The following is a 22472-nucleotide window of genomic DNA, read 5'->3' as shown; positions in this document are numbered from 1 at the left end:
ATTACATGACACAAAATTTCCAGTTGTGACATGTAGTCTAGCATAAAAAAATTACCTATAACTCTCTTAAAAATCAACAACAAGTGAAACAAAATCATCAAAACATGAAGAAAATAAATACATCAAGTGATAAGTTTAAACTAAAAAATAAGGCTATAGTTGTCCATTTTTGTGTGTATTTCTCCTTCCAAACATGTTTATATGTATATAAATGTACACACTAATATACATGTGTTTGGTGTGTATGTACAAAGCCGTATAAAAATGCGAAGCTTACAATTTACATAGGAATTAGGAAATTAGTTCAAATTGTGCATAAAAAGATAGATAAAGTTATCGTATAATTCATTATGATCTAACTAGATTTCCTATAATATACCAAACTAGTGATAATTCAGAAAAAAAAAAAAAAAAAAAATGAGTGTGTCCTCTTTTTATCAATTTCAAATCCTTACTGAGCACTTTACACAAATACTTAACATGCAAAATTTCAAGACTACGTTTATAGACCCATAGCATAAAAATTCACGTAAAAGATCACTAGATCAATTACAAAAAGAAAAGGTAAAAAAACTTACATATCAAAATATGAAACTTCACATGTTCATCAAAACTTATTTTCAAAAAATATGAAGCCTCATTGAAGATTTTCACAAACACTTAATATGCAATTTCAAATGTTCAATACCGACAAATTTAAATTGTTGTACATAAACACTAAATTGCACTTTTCTCAAGAAATAAACATATCGAATTGAATAGATTAAAAAAAACTCATAAACCAGATAACCAAAAAATAACAACTTCGTATTTTCAAGGATATAGGATAAAGAGCAAAAAAAAAAAAAAAAAAAGAATAAACATGAAGAGATATAGAAAGAATGATATGGAATCGATGGGGTTTGAGGAGAATAAATGACTTTATTTCAGTCTTACCTGTTCATAGTTTATATTCATTCTTTGTGTCTCTACATCTTGATTGTTCATTGTAAAGAATCCTTCCAAAAACTATGCCTTCCTGACCCTTTTTCCTAGGCAGTAGGCTTTATTACAACCATTCCGGGTCATCTATGGTGAAACAAGAAGAAAAAACCAATGATTACAAACATATATTTGGTGAAAAACGGGGGGCTATGGCCTCCCCTGGCCCTAAGGGTTCCACCACTCACAATGTGTACAAGATCGAAATACTGGGTCATTACAATGTGTCTACGACGTTCAATGTTGCAAATTTGTCACCTTTCGTTGGGGATTCCGATGATGAAGGGGACTCGAGGTCGGTTAAGGACCGTTTACGACCTAAAAAACACGTTTTTGTCATGTACAACCAAAGATATATAGAACATATCATACAACATGTTTTTGAGAAGTATGAGTTGTTTGTCATGTACCACCAAGATATATTGAACATATCATAGTTGTTTTGTGTATGAGCGTGAGATGTTCAAAATATTTGACCCGGACACGACTAGGGGTCCGACACAGCAACAAAACAATTTTGTAACTGCCATTAGGTGCAGTGTAATGACGATTTTATAACTGTCATTTCATTAGAGACAATTTAAGATTCTTGAACGAGACACAAAAGTGACTAATCAAAGGTAAAAATAAGAGAAACTTAGCCTGTGATTCGTGAAGATTTTCTAATACGTGATTATCACCCCAACCGGTGAAATAAACGATCAATTGATCCGCTCCCGCATCGCAATCCGAGAGACTCCTGTTTTCGTAATCTCTGATCGTTGTTTAAGAAACCACTTCCTATCAAACATTTCAACAAACACATGTTTGAGGATCGCATAAACAATCACACTTATTAACCTTGACTCTTGTTAGTTATTGTCGCATAGGTGGCTCAACCTTCTTGCTTGTAATTCTCCTTTCTAAAGGGAAGTGATTTGTACATAACAAAAACCTTATCAGATTAAATGAATCTAATAAACCTACTTTGACTAGAAAAAACGACATAGTTAAAACGTCAACATCAATATAGCGGTTCTTCTGTCAAAAGGCAAAACAAATCATTGGTGATTCTCTTATAACTATCCCAAAATAGATTGGACTTTTGTTTTTTACAAAATCCAAATAATAAACATAAAAATAGTTCTTTCATATTGATTTCTATTGTTCTGGTCAGAAAAGACAAACAAATAGAAGTCTTACAAACCAATATTTCGTGCATCGATTTAAAATGATTCGAATTTCAACCAACCGAAATCGATTTCTAGGAAACATACTTGTACTCATATCATTAATCTTTCCAAGTAATAAACCTATTAAGAATCGCAATTGTTTCTCTAAAAGCTCTAAGTGATTGGGCAGAACATCTGAGACAACAATGGTAGATCCCAATACGAACCACCATCGCCGCAATCATGAAGAACATTATCCCAGTACTCATTCACCCCATTCATGGCGTACAATGATGCCGATATCTGTCTCTCCACCTTCATCCTCTCGAAATCACTCGTACTTTCGCCATCTTCATCACTCTTTTTCGAAATTGGCCCTATATTAAACCCTTCGAATGCATTCCCAGTGGTGAATGGCAAATCAGACTGTAATCCATAATAAAAACCTCCACCTGAATCGCCGATCTCGACACTCCCAGTGCAATTCGTCAAATCTGGCTTATACCCATCATCAAACACCTCAATTCCTTGATACCCAGATGAGAAATTTTCCTTCTTTGCATTGTTGACTTGTACCGTACAACTCACTGAATCACGTCGCGGGGTCACCGGAGTACTTGTTTGGGTGGTGGTTGTGGTGGTGTTTTTGGCGGTGGCGTTTTGTCGAAGGCATTTCTTGTGATTAAGCAAGTTTCGGATTTTGAGAGAGAGAGCAGAATTGATCGGCACATGATGGATGAAATTGGTTCTGGCGTTGGCTCCCCGGAGTAAATACGCCGCCTCATCGTAGGCTCTGGCGGCTTCCTCCGCCGTGTCGAAAGTCCCTAGCCACATCCGGATTTTCTGAGTGGTGTTTTTGATTTCCGCCACCCATTTGCCGGAGGGCCGCTGTCTAACCCCGACAAACTTGTTTCTACTCGAATTCCTGCCATTTGTGCTGCTGAATCGGCCTTTCTTGGAAGACGATGAAGATGAAGATGAGAACTCATAATTGTTTTGAAAGTTCAATTCCATTTCTATTTTTTTTTAATAAAGAAATTAAATTTGAGTGTTTGACTTATTGTGAAGGATTGAAGGGGGGTTTAAATAGGGGTTTTAAGTTCATGGTGAGCTCGTCTTGTTGTTAATGGAAGCTTATGGAAGTTTGAATTGTTTTTTGGAGGTTGTTAATGGTTGACTGAAATCACAAAGCTTTGAAATAGGAGTGGGGGCTATGTCATTAACGTTATTAATGATTGATACTTATCTGGTTTTTAAAACCTCCAAACCCAAAAGTTTAAATAAATCTAGATGATGATGCGATTAAATTAGTAATTGTTGTAGTGGCAACCGGTTGGATTTGATTATTCGAATGTTGGAAAAGTTTTTGTCTTTTTAGACAAGTATTTTGGAACATCCAAATTCATTGTGACCATGTTATAATAAAGTTTATTTCAGAGTTAGTTTTGAAATGATATACTTATAGAAAAGGTTAGAGTATGGCTCTTTATTTCGGCCATCAATAGACTTTTATTTATCTGATTTATCTATATATTGGTTCAAAGATTGCTAGAAGAATAACTTATATGAACTTATATGTACAAAGAATAACTCTTTGTACATATATGATAAGAAAGTGGATATTATATGTTAAAAACTCGTACCTTGTACAAGGTACTCTGTAATTTAAGAAAATAAGAACCAATCATATGTGGTCATAAGTAGTGTAAAGTATTCATGGAACTGTTAATTCAAGGACAAAAGGGGTATAAAAGGTTGACATTGAAAACAAAGGTAAAAACAAAAATGTAACCTTCGAATGTTGTTGTCAAATGGTAAGAGCCTCACTCGGTCAACTTAACAACCTAAGTTGCCATCACGAAGGCCTGCTTTTTTGTATTGCCCCCCACTCCTTTCTTTTCTACTTATTTTATACCTTCGCAAATCTAATTTGATTCCAATCGCTCAAATGATACACATATATTTAAGATATCTCCAATGACTATCCTTCAAATCTTGTGTTTCCTGTTAACATAAACATGTCAACGGTTAAACAACAAAGCGTTTACTTCTTTGTAAGAAATTTTCATATACTTCAAGAAGTTTGATACAACGATATTCATTTCAACGGATACTCAAAATCCGTTTACAAATGAGAACTTTGTGGATATTTGGTTCAGAATGTTGGTGAAGAATTGGAATTTGATGGAATCCAAAACTATGGCGCATAGAATTGAAATTTCACGAACAAAAACTAAAATTAATTTTGAAGTCTCAATAATGACAAATTAGATAATAAGCATAATTGATTTTAGACAAATCTTTAAAAATGATTTTTTTGGTTTCCAAAAAAATCGAGTTCGTTCTTTAAAATATTTTGTCATCAAGGATGGTCTATGTGGTTTGAAAACTTTTAATAGATTGTCTTTATGGCTAACACTGTTTCTTTTTGTTTGTTATGTGTGAACATGTTTGAGATATGTGAGGAATCATCATTTAACAACTACATGAACCATTTTTGAAGATTCGTCTTAAAATAACTTATTAACTCACTCTTGGACTATAAATATCAAAACATATAAATTTCATGGACCAAACTTGTAAATTAATATCTTCTTCCCTTTTAGCCTCTGATACGACTTCCCTTGTAACAAACGCGACTCCCATCCCCGCCCCTCTAATTTTGTGTTGCGATTTCGTGGAGGTGGTGTAGAAGACTGGATCTTCATCTTCGAATTCATGAACTCTAGCAATCTTGTTTTCCACCATCTCCTTCTCTTTCATCAACTACACCGCGTTGAATATCGTAGGTATCTCTTTCATCATCTCTTTTTCCCATTTATCCTCATGTCACTCATCACCATCCCTCAAATTTGGCCACACAGGTGATTTCCTAAATGCCTAACCAGTTTTTTCCGGTATGGTCTTGTTCTTGATATATGCATCAGAATGCTTTTTCATCTGCCCACGATGGGTTCCAACAACATGAACGAGGTTGTATTTTGCTCGTCTTTTATCAATTGATTTGTTGGATAGCAAAACTATAGAATCCCCGACTCGAAATAGACTATTGGGGATCAACATGGATTTTTTGTTCCTGAAATATCAATTTTGGGTGATGTTTTCGGTGCTAACATGTGACAACTAGGAAAATTTCGTCACTGACCACCATTAGAAATTAGTTTTGGATAAATATATGTAATAGAGTGTAAATGTAATATTTCATTTTTATAAATAAATATGATTGAGTATACTCTTACGTATAAGGGAAAATCGAAGCACAAACTCAAAAATAAGTATCCAAAAAGTTGTGTCGTTTTCTAAATTGGTTAACATATTCAAAAAGTACTCGACGATATGATTCCAAGGTTATAATCTTTGTAAAAATCTAACTTCAATTAGAGGAGTTATGATTTTTGTAAAAAGTTAAATCAATCGCGTAAATTAAGTTATTAATGTCGAAATAGGATTAAGAAATCAGTCAAGTTTTGAATAGTGTCACCAAAAGGAAAGTTGTAGTATTTTCTCAAAGTGAGAACGATAAGACAAAGAACATTGAAAACGGAGGCTGTATAAAAAAGATATGATTTTTATAAAATCATTAAAACCATACCTTGTTAGGCCAAAAGGAGAAAAATCAAAACTAACCAAAACAATCAAAGAAAGTTATAGTACTAGTTGAGACTATATATATATATATATATATATATATATATATATATATATATATATATATATATATATATATATATAAAGAAGGTTAAGATTAGTACTCATACGCATGAGATATGATTTTTATAAAATTATTTCTATGTGTGTGAGATGCACGCCTTGCCCAACGTACATTATGACTACAATTAGCGAAGATTATGGGTGATGTGGCCTAGCGAGAGAGTAACACATGGCGACTCCCAGATGGAGCCACACAGCTCATGCGTGGCGCGCACAGATAATTGCATTGTGCGCACCTCAAAATCCTATTATAAATAGAAGTGTTAACAGACCTCAACTGCACACCTCTTAAAGCAACTCTCTCTCCCTTTCTCTGGTCGAAGCCACACCATCTGAGGCAATATCTGAAGTCCCACACACCAAATCTACCCTACATCAAAGTATCACTTTCTAGGGTGAGTTTCACAGCCCCACTTTTACCGTTTTCAAATATTTTATGGGGGTGTGGGGGGTTAGGGGGAATACATGTTATAAAATTATGTCAATGATTTTACAAAAGATTATTACTTGTAATATATCAATAGTTTTGAAACTTCATGCAAACGTTAGGATAATATTATGTCTGGTAGTTACCCTGCATAAGCTTTAAAAATGATATTATACCTAGTCATTATAATGCCTAAAATTAAACTAAAAGACGATACCTAGTTGTTATGTTGGCCTATTTCCTATAATAACCTAGTTTCTAGACGTTATGCCTTAAGATAATCATTGTACTTAGTTGTTACTATGTCATAAGATCCTAAATGTCAAAATTTAATAATTATACATATGGTGTAATATGTATACATATCAGAATAATTATGGAACAAAACTATATCATAAGAAAGCGTAAGGATAGGCAATGTACTTAATTACCATAACCTATCAAAGAATATCTATATAAAGATAATTATTATATATAGTGTTAAGTATATATATGAACAAATATATAAGGAAAAGTATATTAAAGGAAAAGCTAAAGAAATGAGAAAAAAGATAAATAATCATACTTAAAAGGTTAAACAAAATAAGTGTTAAATGAGATGTATTATTCATCCATAGCTGACCCCCGACCTATAATCATTAATCCTAAGTGAGCGTTAAGGATATGTACAAATCTATACAGGATTGACACTCCCACCTGCGGTTGCTAGCTACAACCCCGACAGGCATAGTCTTTTTCACGACGTCCAATGAAGCGTTGTGCGCGGAGAAATTTCAAGTCATACAGCTCGGTTATATGGACTCATTGTAACATTACACGTCATCATTTTAAATTAAACTACCTAGAGGAAAATGCCTAGGGAGTAATCAAAGTATAAAAAGATAAAGAAAAATTAAATACAAATCTATAAAAGAGAAGGCTATATGATAAATACTAAAAGAGTACTTTATCTTAGGAAAAACCAAGTTGAGGAATAGAAACCTTTTTTTAAAAAAAGGGTTATAAAACTATTCTAAAAAGTATAAAACCATGAAAATTTGTGAACTCGCCAACATTATGTTGACGTTTTCAAAATTCGTGTATTCTCAAGAGATGAATAGTAGTGGAATTAGAGTGTTGAAGGAATTCGTCACCTGGTTGATTGAAGTTCTACTTTGTTATCTTGTTGTTTAGTTATGTTTAGGGAGTGTTGGAAATCAAATGTAACAATGAGAATTTTCAAACAAATTTTTTTAAAATCGCATACTTTCCATAACATATTGTATAAAAATCTCTTCTGTTCAATTTACAAAACACAACTCCATGTTTGATTAATTAATAATCCAGGATCCTCAAAACATAACTCTTTCTCTGGTGTGTACAATCAAGTCGGTGTCGTCCCACGATCCTGAGAAACCTGAAACACATAACACATAACATGGTAAGCACGAAGCTTAGTGAGTTCCCCAAAATATCACATACATATAACTAGCCACTCGAGGCTATGGCTCTACGAGACCTTCCGGTCAATGTGTCTCAGTGGACCTTCCGGCTCCACAACTCTGGTAGACCTTTCGGTCCTACCCATGATGACCTTCCGGTCCTGCAGCTCGTTGGACCCTTAGGTCCGGTCTAGCTTGTTGGACCCTCTGGTCCGGTCTGGTTGAGCCTTTCAGCCTCATATATCGTTGGACCTTCCGGTCCGGTCTGGTTGAGCCTTCCGGCCTTATAAATCGTTGGACCTTCCGGTCCGGTCTAAATAACTCATACCATAATATCACATAGACAAGATGCATAAATCAAGTAAACACATAAGACCTTCCGGTCACACATAAATACCATTCTAGGTAACGTATAGTGAGAAGACTCACCTCGGTTAGCAGGTAACCGACAAGCACTCGGAAATCTTGGACTAACCTCCGCCTAACACATAAGACTAGCATCTCAATCATTATCCGTCTTATGACTCTTTATACCTTAAGTCCTCTTTTCCTCTTTTGACCCTCAGGATGGGTAAAAGACCATTTTACTCTCCTTGGCCTCACCTGCCCCCTTACTGGCCCACTCATGAAGTCAACCTGGGTCAACATTCCATGTTAACTTGACTCGCTGAGTGCACACCTGTGACACGTCGAGTCCCCTCGAATTCTACATGATCTTCCTAGGGTTAGCTCAACTCACTAAGTTGACTCCCAACTCGATGAGTCAACACTGGCCAAGACTACCGGGTCACACCCGCTACAACTCGTCGAGTCATCCCATTGACTCGACGAGTTGGCTCCATTGGATTACTCATTCAGCCACCTGAGGTCAGATCTGTAGCTCTAACTCATAGATCTAACCTCCTACTACCCAAAAGTCGCGTAAAGGTCCGATCTTGATGTCCATGCATGGTGTATTTTGCATTATAAACCATAAAAACTCCATTAATGGTTCCTAGCTTCAAAGCCCAATGGTTGCTCCACCATGGCTTCCCACTTTCGAACTCTCTGGACCCTCCAAGGTCAAGATCTATGATACCAGCTCATAAGAGGGGTTTGATGCATTCAAAACCCTACCAAGAAGGTAATACAAGCCCTAATCCATAAAAGAAAGATCTACTCAAATAGGGAAGAAACGGGGTCCGAATGATACCTCCACCTGATGCTCCTTGATTGTAAATCGCGGATCTACAACCTCATCTGGCCCCTTTGGCTTGAAACTTTGCTCTTCCTGGTAAGACACCTACCAAGAAGCTCAACATGGCTCTCTCTCTCTTGCCCAAAGCACTCAGGACTTGTTTAGGGTTCTCTCCTCTTTTCAATAATGAATAAAAGAAGGATTTGTGTTATATTTCTATGTATTGTTCTATATACTTACCTTCAGATCCAACATCCCAAAACATTGCACAGCCTGGCATTACCACTGCCGACCAGGGGGGTGTGACATGACAACGACAATGTATGTAATCCAATGAACCTGTAACATATCCTTGGCAAGATTGACGACAATCACACCAATATTACATCTCATTCTGCCCAAATTAAAGCTCCGTGTGTTACCTTTAATTTGTATTTGTTAACGATCATGGAAGACAAAGAACAAGTAGGACTGAACAAGTAGTAGTTCTCCATAAGGATGTCGATGTCTTTTGGTTTAATTCTATTATTGGAAAATAGATTATCTAAAGCTCCGCACATAACCTGCTCCGCCTCCTCCCTGGCGGTGGCCATGGACGGACGTGGAGTTACAAAATGCATAGTGTCATGTACATAAGTTTCTTTACCAAGTCTAGATCTTTCCAAATTCTTTCTTTGAAACTCAAGAAACGACTGATCAAAATCAAAATCACTAGAGCTTTCAGGTGATCTTGTACATTATAAAATGAGTAATCAACAAGATAAACGGGTTTAGGTCATGTCATGATGTAAATACTATCGGTTAATAAATATAAAATAACCAAATCTTCAAAAATGCTCTGTTTGGTTGTTAAATGATGATTTTTCCTTCACATGTCACCCACATGTTCAGACTTAACAGATTGTCTATTAAAAGTTTCAAACCACAGGGACCATCATTGATGACAAAAAAAGTTTAAGGACCAAACTTTACTTTTTTAAAAACCACAATGACCATTTTTGAAGATTTGTCTTGATTTTATACATTTTACTTATTTATTGAAAAATAATATATATATATATATATATATATATATATATATATATATATATATATATATATATATATAGGTTTTGTTAAAATTCCGAAAAAAATAGAGATCTGTAGATTCAACCTAAGTCACGTACTTCTCATTTGCCGCTCTAGTGTCCAGCGTACCGACGCAGCGGGAAAATTATAATCATAAATGATTATTCAACGTCGTTCGTTTCTTTTTCCCCCGCCACCTTCCCTACCACTACTACCACCACCTCTGAAAAGGTAGAGGCGGCTTTACTAGGTGTTCCTGTGTGGCACCGGCAACACCTATACTTTGTGTCCGCAATGGAAAAAATTTAGGTTTTTCGATTTTTTTACCTATTTTTTCTATATCGGCAACACCTATTTTAATATCGACAACACCTATTATGTATTTCTGTATCTGTCCCTATGAAAAGGTATATACGAGATCAAGTTTTTTTTTTATAATTATTGAATGGTATATTAAAAAAAAACATAGCAAGCTCGTGGAACGTTAGTCTAGGTATTTAAAAAAAATTATAAACTAATTTTTTATTTGTGAAACATAACAATATTAAAAAAAAAAAAAAATGTTTCATATTACATGAGGTAGATATAGCGTGGCGAAGATAGCCTAAACGAAAAAAGAACGATTTATGGTTTAATCTTATCTGGATTCTAAAGATAATTTTGTCTTTTTATACAGAAAATAATGAAAATTCTTTAACTTTAGTCTATCCCTTAAAAATGATAAAAATCCATCAAATGCATATTTTAATAGAACCTTTTCTATTCTTGAATCTCACAACCAAACATGTTAAACAATGGATTTTACATTTCATTTCTTTTGTATCCCCTCACAATTTGTGAACCAAACAAGCCTTTAATGCTCATATTGTCCAAATTTTAGCTTCGAAAGAATTCATATTTTTTGAGATTTAAAAACTAATGGTATCGATTGAGACTAATACCTGCCACTTGTGGACAAAGAATGCCTTTTCGACCAAAATGATAAAATATTTATATGACGTTTTGGATTTATACCTTAAAAAATGAATTGCATAAGCCAACATTAGACTTGTATTTAATAACAAACATTAGGACGATTATTTGAACATTTTGATTAATTAATAGGTACCATTGACATCATTCCGTTTCCATCTATCTTTCGTTAAAACGACATATTAACTTATTCATGAATTGATCTGTTGGAATTGAATAAAATGGCCGTTTGTTGCAAGTAACGTACTTCCAAGCCTCATTTATTACCACTCTTCCTCTGCTTCTTAGCCAACACCAAATGCTCCATTGAAGCTCACAAATGGTGCCATGATTTGGTGTACGTGTAGGAACATGGAAGAGAAAAATTATAAGTATAACATGAACCATATGATCTTGTTCAAGAGGTGAGTCTCAAAACTAGGTTTTTCTCACCAACATTGAAGATTTCGAATCTTAATTTTTGTTTTTGTTTTGGTTTTGGTTTTAGTTTTTAGGAATCAAAATTCTGTTTTGATGATTGCTTTAATTCAAAGACGGGCATAAACAATACTAGGGTTGTTGAGGAAACTCAATGTTTATATAAAGTTAAGTTAAAGGAATGTGCAATCAAATAACCAATGCATCTCAAACTGACTAATAAGTTCTAGGCCGTATGTATTGGTTTCAAGGTTTTTGTTCATTACAGTCGTTAATGTATGTGATTTGGTGATTAGATGTATGTATATGTTGGTTTTTGTACCTTTTTTTATAAAATTTAATGCAAGCATTTGAAGTTAATGTTTTTAACAAAGATTCGTTTCGAAATTTATCTTTGGCATTATGGTGTTTAAGTTCAATGTTTTAATAAGGTGTTAGATCTTTGATAAAATATAGTGGAAGGATTTATTTGATGCTTTTAAAGGGTATAAATCGTGTTATTAATGTCTCATGGTAACTTAATGCATTCATGTGGTTATAAGTTCAATATAGATGGTTGGTTGCTTGCTCCTTCATTTATTGTACGTGCCAAACTAGACTTGTTCATGTGGTTATGTTGGAATTATTGAATTGAAAAGTCTGATTTTTTTGGTTTGATTTCATTGTTGCATCGTAATTTGTATATCTGATTTGGCATCTAAATGCATCATGGGTCTTGGGTTGCCTTTATTTGCACACTTCATTGATGCACCGTACTTCCTATATCGGATTTGGCTTCTCAATGCATCATGGGTCAGATTCGTCAGAGTTGTTTTCTGAGTTTGGCTTTATTCGCAGACTTTAGATCAACTTGTTCGTACTAATAGATCATTTAAAAATGAGTGCAACCCTAAACAAAAAGTGTAATGCATTGGCTATCAATAAAATATCTCTTTCTTGTTTGTTGTGGATGTACCTCCATTTTTCATAACAAGTGAATCACATTAAACATTGTGTTCTTATTTCCTACCGCATTTATTACTCCGTGTATGTATGAAATCGTTTATTATTCGTCGAAGTGCTTAAACATAACATGTGTTACGGTTCAAAAATTGGTCCATGACTAGTGTAATTTTACCAAAGATTAGAGATTACAATACTAACATGTGGCACACTAACATGCCATAGAAGTTCTAAGTTTTTCATGGTAATATTAATAGGAAATGCCAACAAATGGCTATTTAGGTCATTAGGGTAATTATGGACGATGATAGTTAGTTTTCGGATGTGATTAATGTTAAAAAAAAGTGTGTAACGTGTCATTTGAGCCTGCTCGGAAGCAAACTCCGGGCAAAACATCGTCCTCTCAGTGAACATACGGGTGATCTCCGTCACCGACTCAGTACCATGTCTCAACTCTAAAAACTCCGGTGTCAGCCGCTCTCGCTCAACCTGTAGGATGTAGTGAGCGCGGAACATCTCCTTGAACTGATCTCAAGTACTGTAACTCTCTGATCATCAGTATACGACCCTGTCATAAATCTCCACCGGTGATTTGCTTCGGACCTCAACAGGTTCAGAGCATACCTGACCTTCTAGTCAGTAGGACATGAGCATGTGAAAAAACATCCCTCAACGTCCGATAGCCACCTCATGGCTATGATCGGGTCCTGAATCCCATCAAAATTCCGGGCCTCCGTGTAATCAAAGTCCCATTACTAAAAAGCCCGACTGGTCCCACCACCAACAGCTGCTACAACTTCCTGCATTCCTTAGTGTCGTATCCGAGTATATTGCAGTATTGACAGTAGCTAATATTTATGTTACCTCTATTGTAGTTGTTGCCTCCATTGTATTGTCCAGGGGGACGAGATGGGCCTGAATTTGATCGATAACTGGTGTTTGAATTGTTGTTGTTGAACCTTGGTGAATTGCGATTGTAACAGGAGGATTTTAGTGTATTGCGACTGGAAAATTTATGGGTACTATTGACTATTGCAATGACTGAGGATGTGTGTGTGTCTTTCAAAGTTCTTTCGTGATCAAGTAGTTTGTCAAAGAGATTTGGATACTTAATGGGGGTATCACGAATCTTTAGGGCTGAGGCTATGTGTGTGTAATCATCACCTAGTTGTCCTAATATGTGGACAATTAAGTCCTCTTCATCAGCTGGACTTTGAGCTAGGGCAAGGTCATCCGCAATATTTTTCATATCGTGAAGAAACTCCGTTATAGAGCGGGTACCACCTGGATTGTTGGCTAATCGAGACTTTAAGGAAATAATGCAGGAACGAGAGACGTTGGCATAGCTCTCTATGAGGCGTTTGAAAGTTTCTTGTGTCGTTTCAGCCGAAGAGACAATCGGTTGAATAGTTTCTGAACAGCTCCCCAGTAGAGCTCTAAGGATGATTTGATCCTGTCGATACCAGAGGGTGTATTGTGGATTTGCTTTCGATATGTTGTCAGTTGTTAGGTTTTTGACCGGAGCTGCTGTGGAGCCATCGATAACCTTTGAGACCTAATCTGTGACATCCCCATTTTCTCGGCCAGAAAAGACCGATTTTGTTTATGCTTTATAAAAATCAGACTACTTCTTTTCATAAAAATGTTGCGGAATTTGTTCCCAGAAAAATACGATAAATACGTTATCAAAACATTTTCAAAGAAACGTATTTTATTCATTTTAAAATGTTTGGGATGTCATCGTTAATACAGGAACATAAGCATAAACGGAATTTACATTTATTTACACTAGTGATCTACATCTCTTTAATCTCTCAGTGTAATGTCACTTCATATCGACATCTGTGATATAAAAAAACTGAGTGGGTCAGGTTGGGAAACCTGGTGAGTACATAGGCTTTTCAACCCACAATAATATAATTATTATGTTTAATCATCAAACAGTTAACCCAATTACCCATCCCCATTATCTTCTTTATTCTTAAGGATCTACCCTAAGAATCAGCTATTTCTTGTTCATTCATTCCTAAGGAGTATCCTAAGGAATAGGTACGAATTCCATCGTTGTAAATGACACATCTGTCAAGCACAACTACTAGTTTTGTCACTTAGGCGCAACTGCCAAAATTATGACATTCTTTATGGGGTGCATCTGCCGGAATAGTCCTTTAGGCGCATCTGCCGGGGTTATGAGGTTCTCTATTAGGCGCTTCTGCCGGTAGAGTCCTTTAGGCGCATCTGCCAGGGTTTTATTGATAGTATCGTTTTCGAGAGTCCACTCGCAATACATATCAATGGGTTTTTTTTAGAGTACACCTAGTGAATACACAGTTCAAAACACCTACAGGTTGCGAGCCTGTTAGTGTCCACTGGACTGTCTAAAATAGTCTGTGTTTGTCATCCATACTCTGCTGGATGATGGGTCCATCACTTGGGTAAAATGCTTCTCTCATGGATCACCTCTCACCCTCACCTCATGGTCTATATCACCTCTTTCTCATTTTATTTTTGTCACACAGAAACTATTTCATCTACCCATGTTTTTGATGGGTTTTAGCCATAAGAACTTTCCTATGTGCGCATGCAAAACCCTAATGCTTGGATCTAGGCTTTCTAATAAACATGCTTTGAATCCAAGACTTCTAATTACTAATTAGGTTAAATAACAACATTGAAACAGATCTAGAATCATACCTTTGAGTTCCTTGTTGATCTTGAGGTCTTGGAGCTTCTAGAGTCACAAATGTCACTCCTCTAATGGCTTACAAACACCAATAGCAAGAAGAATGATTTAGGAGAGAGGAGAGGGAGGAATTTCGACCAAGGTTCTCTTACTTAATCAGAGGTTTCGAATTCCCTATGCCATGGGGTCTATTTATACTTGTAGACTCCTTAAGGGTTACAACCTAAACCCTAATTGGATAATCTTCTCTTAAGGCTATCCAAATCCATTCCATAGATAAGCATATGGACGATTTTAGCTATCCAAAAGCTCTTAGAATTCGTCCAAGGCATATCCTAATGGATTTACAGTCTAAAGCTTAACTATCAAACAATTGACAGTTTATACCCCTTTATTTAATTAATCTCTTTAAGTCACCAAATTAATTCTAGTTAATTCTATGACTTATATTAATCAAATAACAAATATATTATTCATTATATTATTCTTATAATATATTAATAATATTTACTCTCTCTTAATAAATCATCCTATCAAGTTGCTATGGTGAAGGCAACCCAAAAGGACCATGCACAACCGGGTCAAATACTTGCCTAATATAGTTGCAACCTTAGACACTATTCCAACAGTCTCCCACTTGGATAAGTCTAGTAACTATATTCATAAGTACAATTCGGCTTGCAATCATAGCTCTCAAAGACGCTGTCAACTCTGATCTAATCAATCTTGTCCTTTAGATAAGGGAACGTACAGTCCTCTGTTAGATATCATGCTGACAATCCTATGGAATGGTTAGTCAAGCATTTAGGTTTCTCGATCTCTGATTTATTTGACATAGAACTTAATCGAACACATCAATTCAGTTCTGACCGGGCCCGGCACATAAGTCAAATCAAATCATCGAGCGGCCGAGATATCGCTTTTACCTTCTTAGATAAAAGTTACAGATAAACTTCGACTTATATGCATTTACTTATTCATTTACCAACTATACACAACAATACGTTTTATAACACCAAGTTACTGATGCGTTTTCGTATTATCAATGTACAATCAATTAACAAATAATAAACCATATATCTAGGTTTTAAGACTATATGATATTATCGTCTTGCGATCACCTTTTATATCGTATTCCATAAGGTGGTTCCAGCAAGCGCGGGTCTATTCCAATGCTCAAAACTAGTTCATAAGCACTCATGAATGTTGCAGCAATCCTTTGCTATGTCTAACACCATTTAGACATTCTACACACCAATTCATGACAATCTTCATTCATATCTACTCCCAACATATGAACGATTGTGGACCATTTGAATAATTCGATTATTCCTAATAAACTCAATTATTCTGGAAGTCAAAACATGCAAAGTGAAACAATAGGTAAACAATTAACATAAGACAGTAACATTACTCATAAATAAAACTTCTTTATTTAATCATCAAATGTCAATTATATTTATCTATTACACGTTTCTAATACTATCTAATCTATGCTAATATCATCCTTTAGCCCAATACTCCTAGCATGCTGCAAGTGCTTAACCCTACTCAGTCCCTTCGTAAGCGGATCTGCTGGGTTATCTTCTGATGATATCCTCTTCACTACGAGTTGTCCTTCTTCTACACGATGTCTGATGAAGTGATATTTTCTGTCGATATGTCTTGATCTACCATGATCCCTCGGTTCCTTGGTCAAGGCAACCGCTCCTTCGTTATCAAAGAAAATCTCCATGGGCTCCTTTATGGCAGGTACGACTCCAAGATCACCGATGAAGTTCTTTAGCCATATTGCCTCCTTCGACGCTTCGCTCGCTGCAATGTACTCTGATTCGCACGTTGAATCAGCTACGGTTTCCTGCTTGGAACTCTTCCATGTCACTGCTCCTCCATTTAGGGTAAAGACCCAGCCCGACTGCGAACGGTAGTTGTCCCTATCGGTCTGAAAACTGGCGTCACTATACCCTCGCACCTTCAAGTCATCACTCCCTCCGAGGACTAAGAACCATTCCTTCGTCCTCCGAAGGTACTTAAGGATGTTTTTCACCGCAATCCAATGTGCTTTGCCAGGATTCCCTTGATATTTGCTAACCATGCTCAAAGCGAAGGCTACATCAGGGCGAGTACAAGTCATAGCGTACATGATTGAGCCAACTGCGGAAGCGTATGGTACTCGGCTCATTTCTGCTATCTCAGCTTCGGTACTCGGACTTTGAGTCTTACTCAATTTGGCATTGCTTTGTAACGGTAATTCTCCCTTCTTTGAGTTTTCCATACTAAAACGTTTTAGTACTTTCTCTAAGTAAGTATTCTGACTAAGTCCAATTAGTCTCTTACTTCTTTCTCTTACTATCCTTATTCCCAAAATGTAAGAAGCCTCTCCGAGGTCCTTCATAGCGAAGCACTTCCCGAGCCAGGACTTAACTTCCTGCAGAGTCGGGATGTCGTTTCCTATGAGTAATATGTCATCGACATATAGAACGAGGAAGCTTACTATACTCCCACTGGCTTTGACATATACACAAGATTCGTCTTCGCTTCGTACAAATCCAAACTCTTTGACTTTCTCATCGAAGCAAAGATTCCATCTGCGAGACGCTTGCTTAAGTCCATAAATGGACTTCTCAAGCTTACACACTCTATTCGGATGCTTCGGATCCACAAACCCCTCTGGCTGAGCCATGTAAACATCCTCAGCCAACTTTCCATTAAGGAAAGCGGTCTTGACATCCATTTGCCAAATCTCATAATCATGAAATGCGGCAATTGCTAGCATCACTCTAATAGATTTAATCTTCGCAACTGGTGAGAAGGTCTCATCATAGTCAACTCCGGGAGTTTGAGTAAAGCCCTTCGCGACCAATCGCGCTTTATATGTGTGTACGTTCCCATCCACGTCGGTCTTCTTCTTGAAGATCCATTTGCACCCAACGGTCTTACGTCCGGGCACGTAATCAACCAAATTCCAAACTTGGTTATCATACATGGATTGGATCTCGCTATCCATTGCCTCTTTCCACTTTACAGACTCCGTGCCTGCCATGGCTTCCTTATAGCTATTAGGTTCATCAAGGTTTACTAGTGTACCATCACTAATATACGTGTCCCCTTCGGTAGTAATATGAAAGCCATAAAACTAGGGATGAACTCTAACTCTATCGGAACGTCTAAGAGGTAAGGATTCGTCAATCGGTTCAACCGGAGTTTCCTCCTCGGGTTGAACGCCAGCGGTAGAGGTTCCTTCATCTATCGACTCTTGAATCTCTTCAAGTTCGATTTGCCTCCCACTGTCTCCTTGGCTTATGAGTTCTCGCTCTCGGAAAACTCCTCTCCTCGCAACGAAGACAACATTGTCCTTCGGTCTATAGAAGAGATATCCAAAGGATGTCTGCGGGTAGCCGATGAAAATACATCGCTCACTTCGAGGTTCAAGCTTGTCATGAGTATCTCGTCTTACGAAAGCCTCGCAACCCCAAACCTTGATATGTGCCAACGAGGGAGCTTTCCCCGTCCACATCTCGTGAGGTGTTTTGGCAACCTTCTTAGTAGGGACTCGGTTAAGGATATGGGCAGCAGTCTCTAAGGCATACCCCCAAAAAGAGATTGGTAGCGAAGCACGACTCATCATAGAGCGAACCATATCCAATAAGGTTCGATTACGCCTTTCTGCCACACCATTCAACTGCGGTGTCCTAGGAGGCGTCAATTGTGAAACTATTCCACACTCCTTGAGATAATCGTGGAATTCAAGACTTAGGTACTCTCCTCCTCGATCGGATCGAAGCATCTTGATTTTCCTGCCCAATTGATTCTCCACTTCATTCTTGAACTCTTTGAACTTTTCAAAGGTGTCTGACTTTTGCTTTATTAAGTAGATATACCCATATCTACTATAGTCATCGGTAAAAGTCACATAGAAGCGGTTCCCATCCTTTGTGGTTGATCTAAACGGTCCACATACATCGGTATGTATTAGGTCCAACAGACCCTCGCCCCTTTCACATGTACTTGTGAAGGGCGACTTAGTCATTTTTCCAAGCAAACAAGACTCGCATGTGTCATCTTCCCTAAGGTCGAATGACTCCAACACTCCATCCTTTTGGAGTTGGGCTATGCGTTTCTTGTTGACATGTCCAAGACGACAATGCCACAAGGATGCTTTATCCATACTAGTGGAAGAATCAATATTCAAAACATCATTTCCTAAGTTATCAACAATCATAACGGTTTCATATATTCCATTACATGGTATAGCTTCAAAGTAAAAGACACCATTTAGATAAGCCAAAATAGAACCATTCTCATTATTAAAAGAAAATCTAAATCCTTGTCTATATAAACCATGAAATGAAATGATGTTTCTTGCCATTTCTGGCGAATAGCAACAATTGTTCAAATCTAAAACCAAACTATTCCTAAGCACTAAAGAATACACTCCAATCTTGGTCACAGGCGACGATCTTCTGTTCCCCATGATTAGATTGATCCTTCCTTGCTCCACATCCCTACTTCTTCTTAGTCCCTGCACATTAGAACAAATGTGATAACCACAACCGGTATCAAGAACCCAAGAAATAGCATGATTAGAATCGTTAGATTTGATTGTGTATATACCTGCGAAAGATGGCTTGATCTTTCCTTCTTTGATTGCTTGCAGGTAATCCGGGCAGCTTCTCTTCCAATGTCCTATCTTGTGGCAGTGGTGGCACTCTGCCTCCTTCGGGTTAGAGCAGGGCTTGGCGGGATCAACTTTGGTCCCACTAGAAGAGGCACCATCTCGGGCTTTCACCTTGCGATAGTTCTTCGATGAAGCTTTCCTCTTCTTTCCCTTCCCTTGTCCAATAGCCAAGACAGGAGCAGCGGGCGGATTGGGAGTAGGTGCAACAGACTTGTCTTTGAAGTTGCTCTCAGCAACCCTCAAGAGACCTTGGAGCTTGCTTAGGGTGACCTCTTCTTTGTTCATGTGGTAGGTCATCCTAAATTGGTTGTACATCGGAGGCAAAGAGTGAAGCACCATGTCGATCGCCAAGTCCTCACCGAAGTCAACATTTAACTTGCGAAGGCGGTCGACATACCTTTGCATCTTCTGCAAGTGCACGGTAAGAGATTCTCCATGACCCATCTTCGCGGAAATCATGTTAGTGAAAATCTCATACCTCTCTTGTCTCGCGTTTTGGTGGTACCTCTCCAATAAGTCTTGGTGCATCTCGTACGGGTACATGTCCTCGTAGGACTTTTGGAATTCGGAGTTCATGGTGGCGATCATGATGCAATGTACCTTCGTTGCATCTCGCTCATGAGTTTCAAAGGCGGAGATTTCGGCTGGAGTAGCGATTTCAGTGTTGATTTTCTCGAGCTTCTCATCAAGGACATACTCTTTGTCCTCATAGCGAGCAATGGTGCGAATGTATCTTATCCATTCGCTAAAGTTCGTTCCATCGAAGGTGACCTTTTGGCAAAGGCTCATCAACGTGAAAGAACTAGCAGCAGCGTTGTTTGCGTTCGACATCTACAATTATAAAAGGACAAAGATAGATTAGAATAAGAATCCCTAATTATCACCCAATAAGAAAATTAGGGCTAGGATCCAACAATAACATTTACATACTAGAAAAGGGATGCCGTAATCTAACATGCAAATAAATTGAAGGTAAGTGAATGACGATTCACTAATTCTCCATCACAAAAACCTAAACTATTAGTCCTAAGTGTTTTGAGAATTCCTAGGTTCGGATGAGATTCATTGAAACTAGTCAATGGCATGTTTAAATCTCGATATGCCCCTCTTGTTTGTGACTGGGATGCCGAGGATCACAAAGCGGGTGTGAATTACCATGCAAATTCACATGGTGCCTTCATTGTAACGATCACCTATTCGATGTGCCGGTAAACCACACACGCTCCACTAACATCTTAGCAAGGTGCAAAGTGTAATTTCATGGGATGGCATCAATTCACTTTTCCTAAAGTAACTAGGATTGGGAAATTTTAAAAAATATGTGTAGTTACTTTGTATTTCTTATTATGCTTTTAATGAGAGGATGAGGTTGCCCTATCCTACCCGTTCGGCTAACGACCCTCCACCAATCAAGCAAGCGGTAGGTGTGAGTGTACACCCATTAAGCGCCATTTTATAGGCCGCAACCTTATACCCACCTTATAGATCGGCTTCGTGAATGAGGCCTACTAACGGTAAGACTAGCATTTAGTTATACATATATATATATATATATATATATATATATATATATATATATATATATATATATATTATTCTAGTAATATCATATTAGTATAGGGTTGTATTTTAAAACTTTTAAAATCTAGGGTTTGAAATTTAAGTTGTCTAAATTAAAACTTTTAATCACAAAAGTAAATTTCAAAACATGAGGGTAGGTTTTAAACATTTAAAACATGGAGGATCAAATAACAAATAATTCCAATTAACAATTAATATCATAATTATCTATATTTGATTTATTCAAGATTTCTTTGAAAGATAATTACCAAAATAGTTAAAATAATTAATTAATTATCATATAAGGAAATTAAATATTTAATTAGTTGATAAATATCTTTTTCTAGATCAAGATAATAGTCATATATATCATAAAATCGGATTTAGGTTGATCTATTATGATTAAGGTAAGTTTCCATAAGATAAACACAAAGAAATCCCGAATCTGGTCATTCCTGACGCCTGGACTCGCCGAGTGCACAAGGGGACTCGCCGAGTCAGGCCTACTCGCCGAGTCCACCTTGGGACTCGCCGAGTCAGTGACTCAGAAACCTAAAAATCGAATTTTGCAGGTTTGTTTCAGTTAATCAAGCAACAATTTAAAGAAAACCAAGCTAGGCTCTGATACCACTGATGGGTTTTAGCCATAAGAACTTTCCTATGTGCGCATGCAAAACCCTAATGCTTGGATCTAGGCTTTCTAATAAACATGCTTTGAATCCAAGACTTCTAATTACTAATTAGGTTAAATAACAACATTGAAACAGATCTAGAATCATACCTTTGAGTTCCTTGTTGATCTTGAGGTCTTGGAGCTTCTAGAGTCACAAATGTCACTCCTCTAATGGCTTACAAACACCAATAGCAAGAAGAATGATTTAGGAGAGAGGAGAGGGAGGAATTTCGACCAAGGTTCTCTTACTTAATCAGAGGTTTCGAATTCCCTATGCCATGGGGTCTATTTATACTTGTAGACTCCTTAAGGGTTACAACCTAAACCCTAATTGGATAATCTTCTCTTAAGGCTATCCAAATACATTCCATAGATAAGCATATGGATGATTTTAGCTATCCAAAAGCTCTTAGAATTCGTCCAAGGCATATCCTAATGGATTTACAGTCTAAAGCTTAACTATCAAACAATTGACAGTTTATACCCCTTTATTTAATTAATCTCTTTAAGTCACCAAATTAATTCTATGACTTATATTAATAAAATAACAAATATATTATTCATTATATTATTCTTATAATATATTAATAATATTTACTCTCTCTTAATAA

At 36.9% G+C, this 22472-nt stretch overlaps 1 protein-coding gene across 1 annotated transcript; it reads right to left on the bottom strand.

Moving 5' to 3' along the window:
* Nucleotides 1-2089: 2089 nt before the first annotated feature.
* LOC111903343 (ethylene-responsive transcription factor ERN1) lies at nt 2090-3217 on the bottom strand. The gene has a single exon (XM_023899121.3). It carries the CDS (start codon nt 3144-3146, stop codon nt 2307-2309), a length of 840 nt encoding a protein of 279 aa, XP_023754889.1. The 5' UTR covers nt 3147-3217; the 3' UTR covers nt 2090-2306.
* Between the last annotated feature and the right edge of the window lie 19255 nt (nt 3218-22472).

This window comes from Lactuca sativa, chromosome 6 (assembly GCF_002870075.4).
Source record: "Lactuca sativa cultivar Salinas chromosome 6, Lsat_Salinas_v11, whole genome shotgun sequence".
Taxonomy (NCBI): Eukaryota; Viridiplantae; Streptophyta; class Magnoliopsida; order Asterales; family Asteraceae; genus Lactuca; species Lactuca sativa.
The sequence above is the reverse complement of the archived record's forward strand: the minus strand, read 5'-3'. Positions and strand labels throughout refer to the sequence as shown.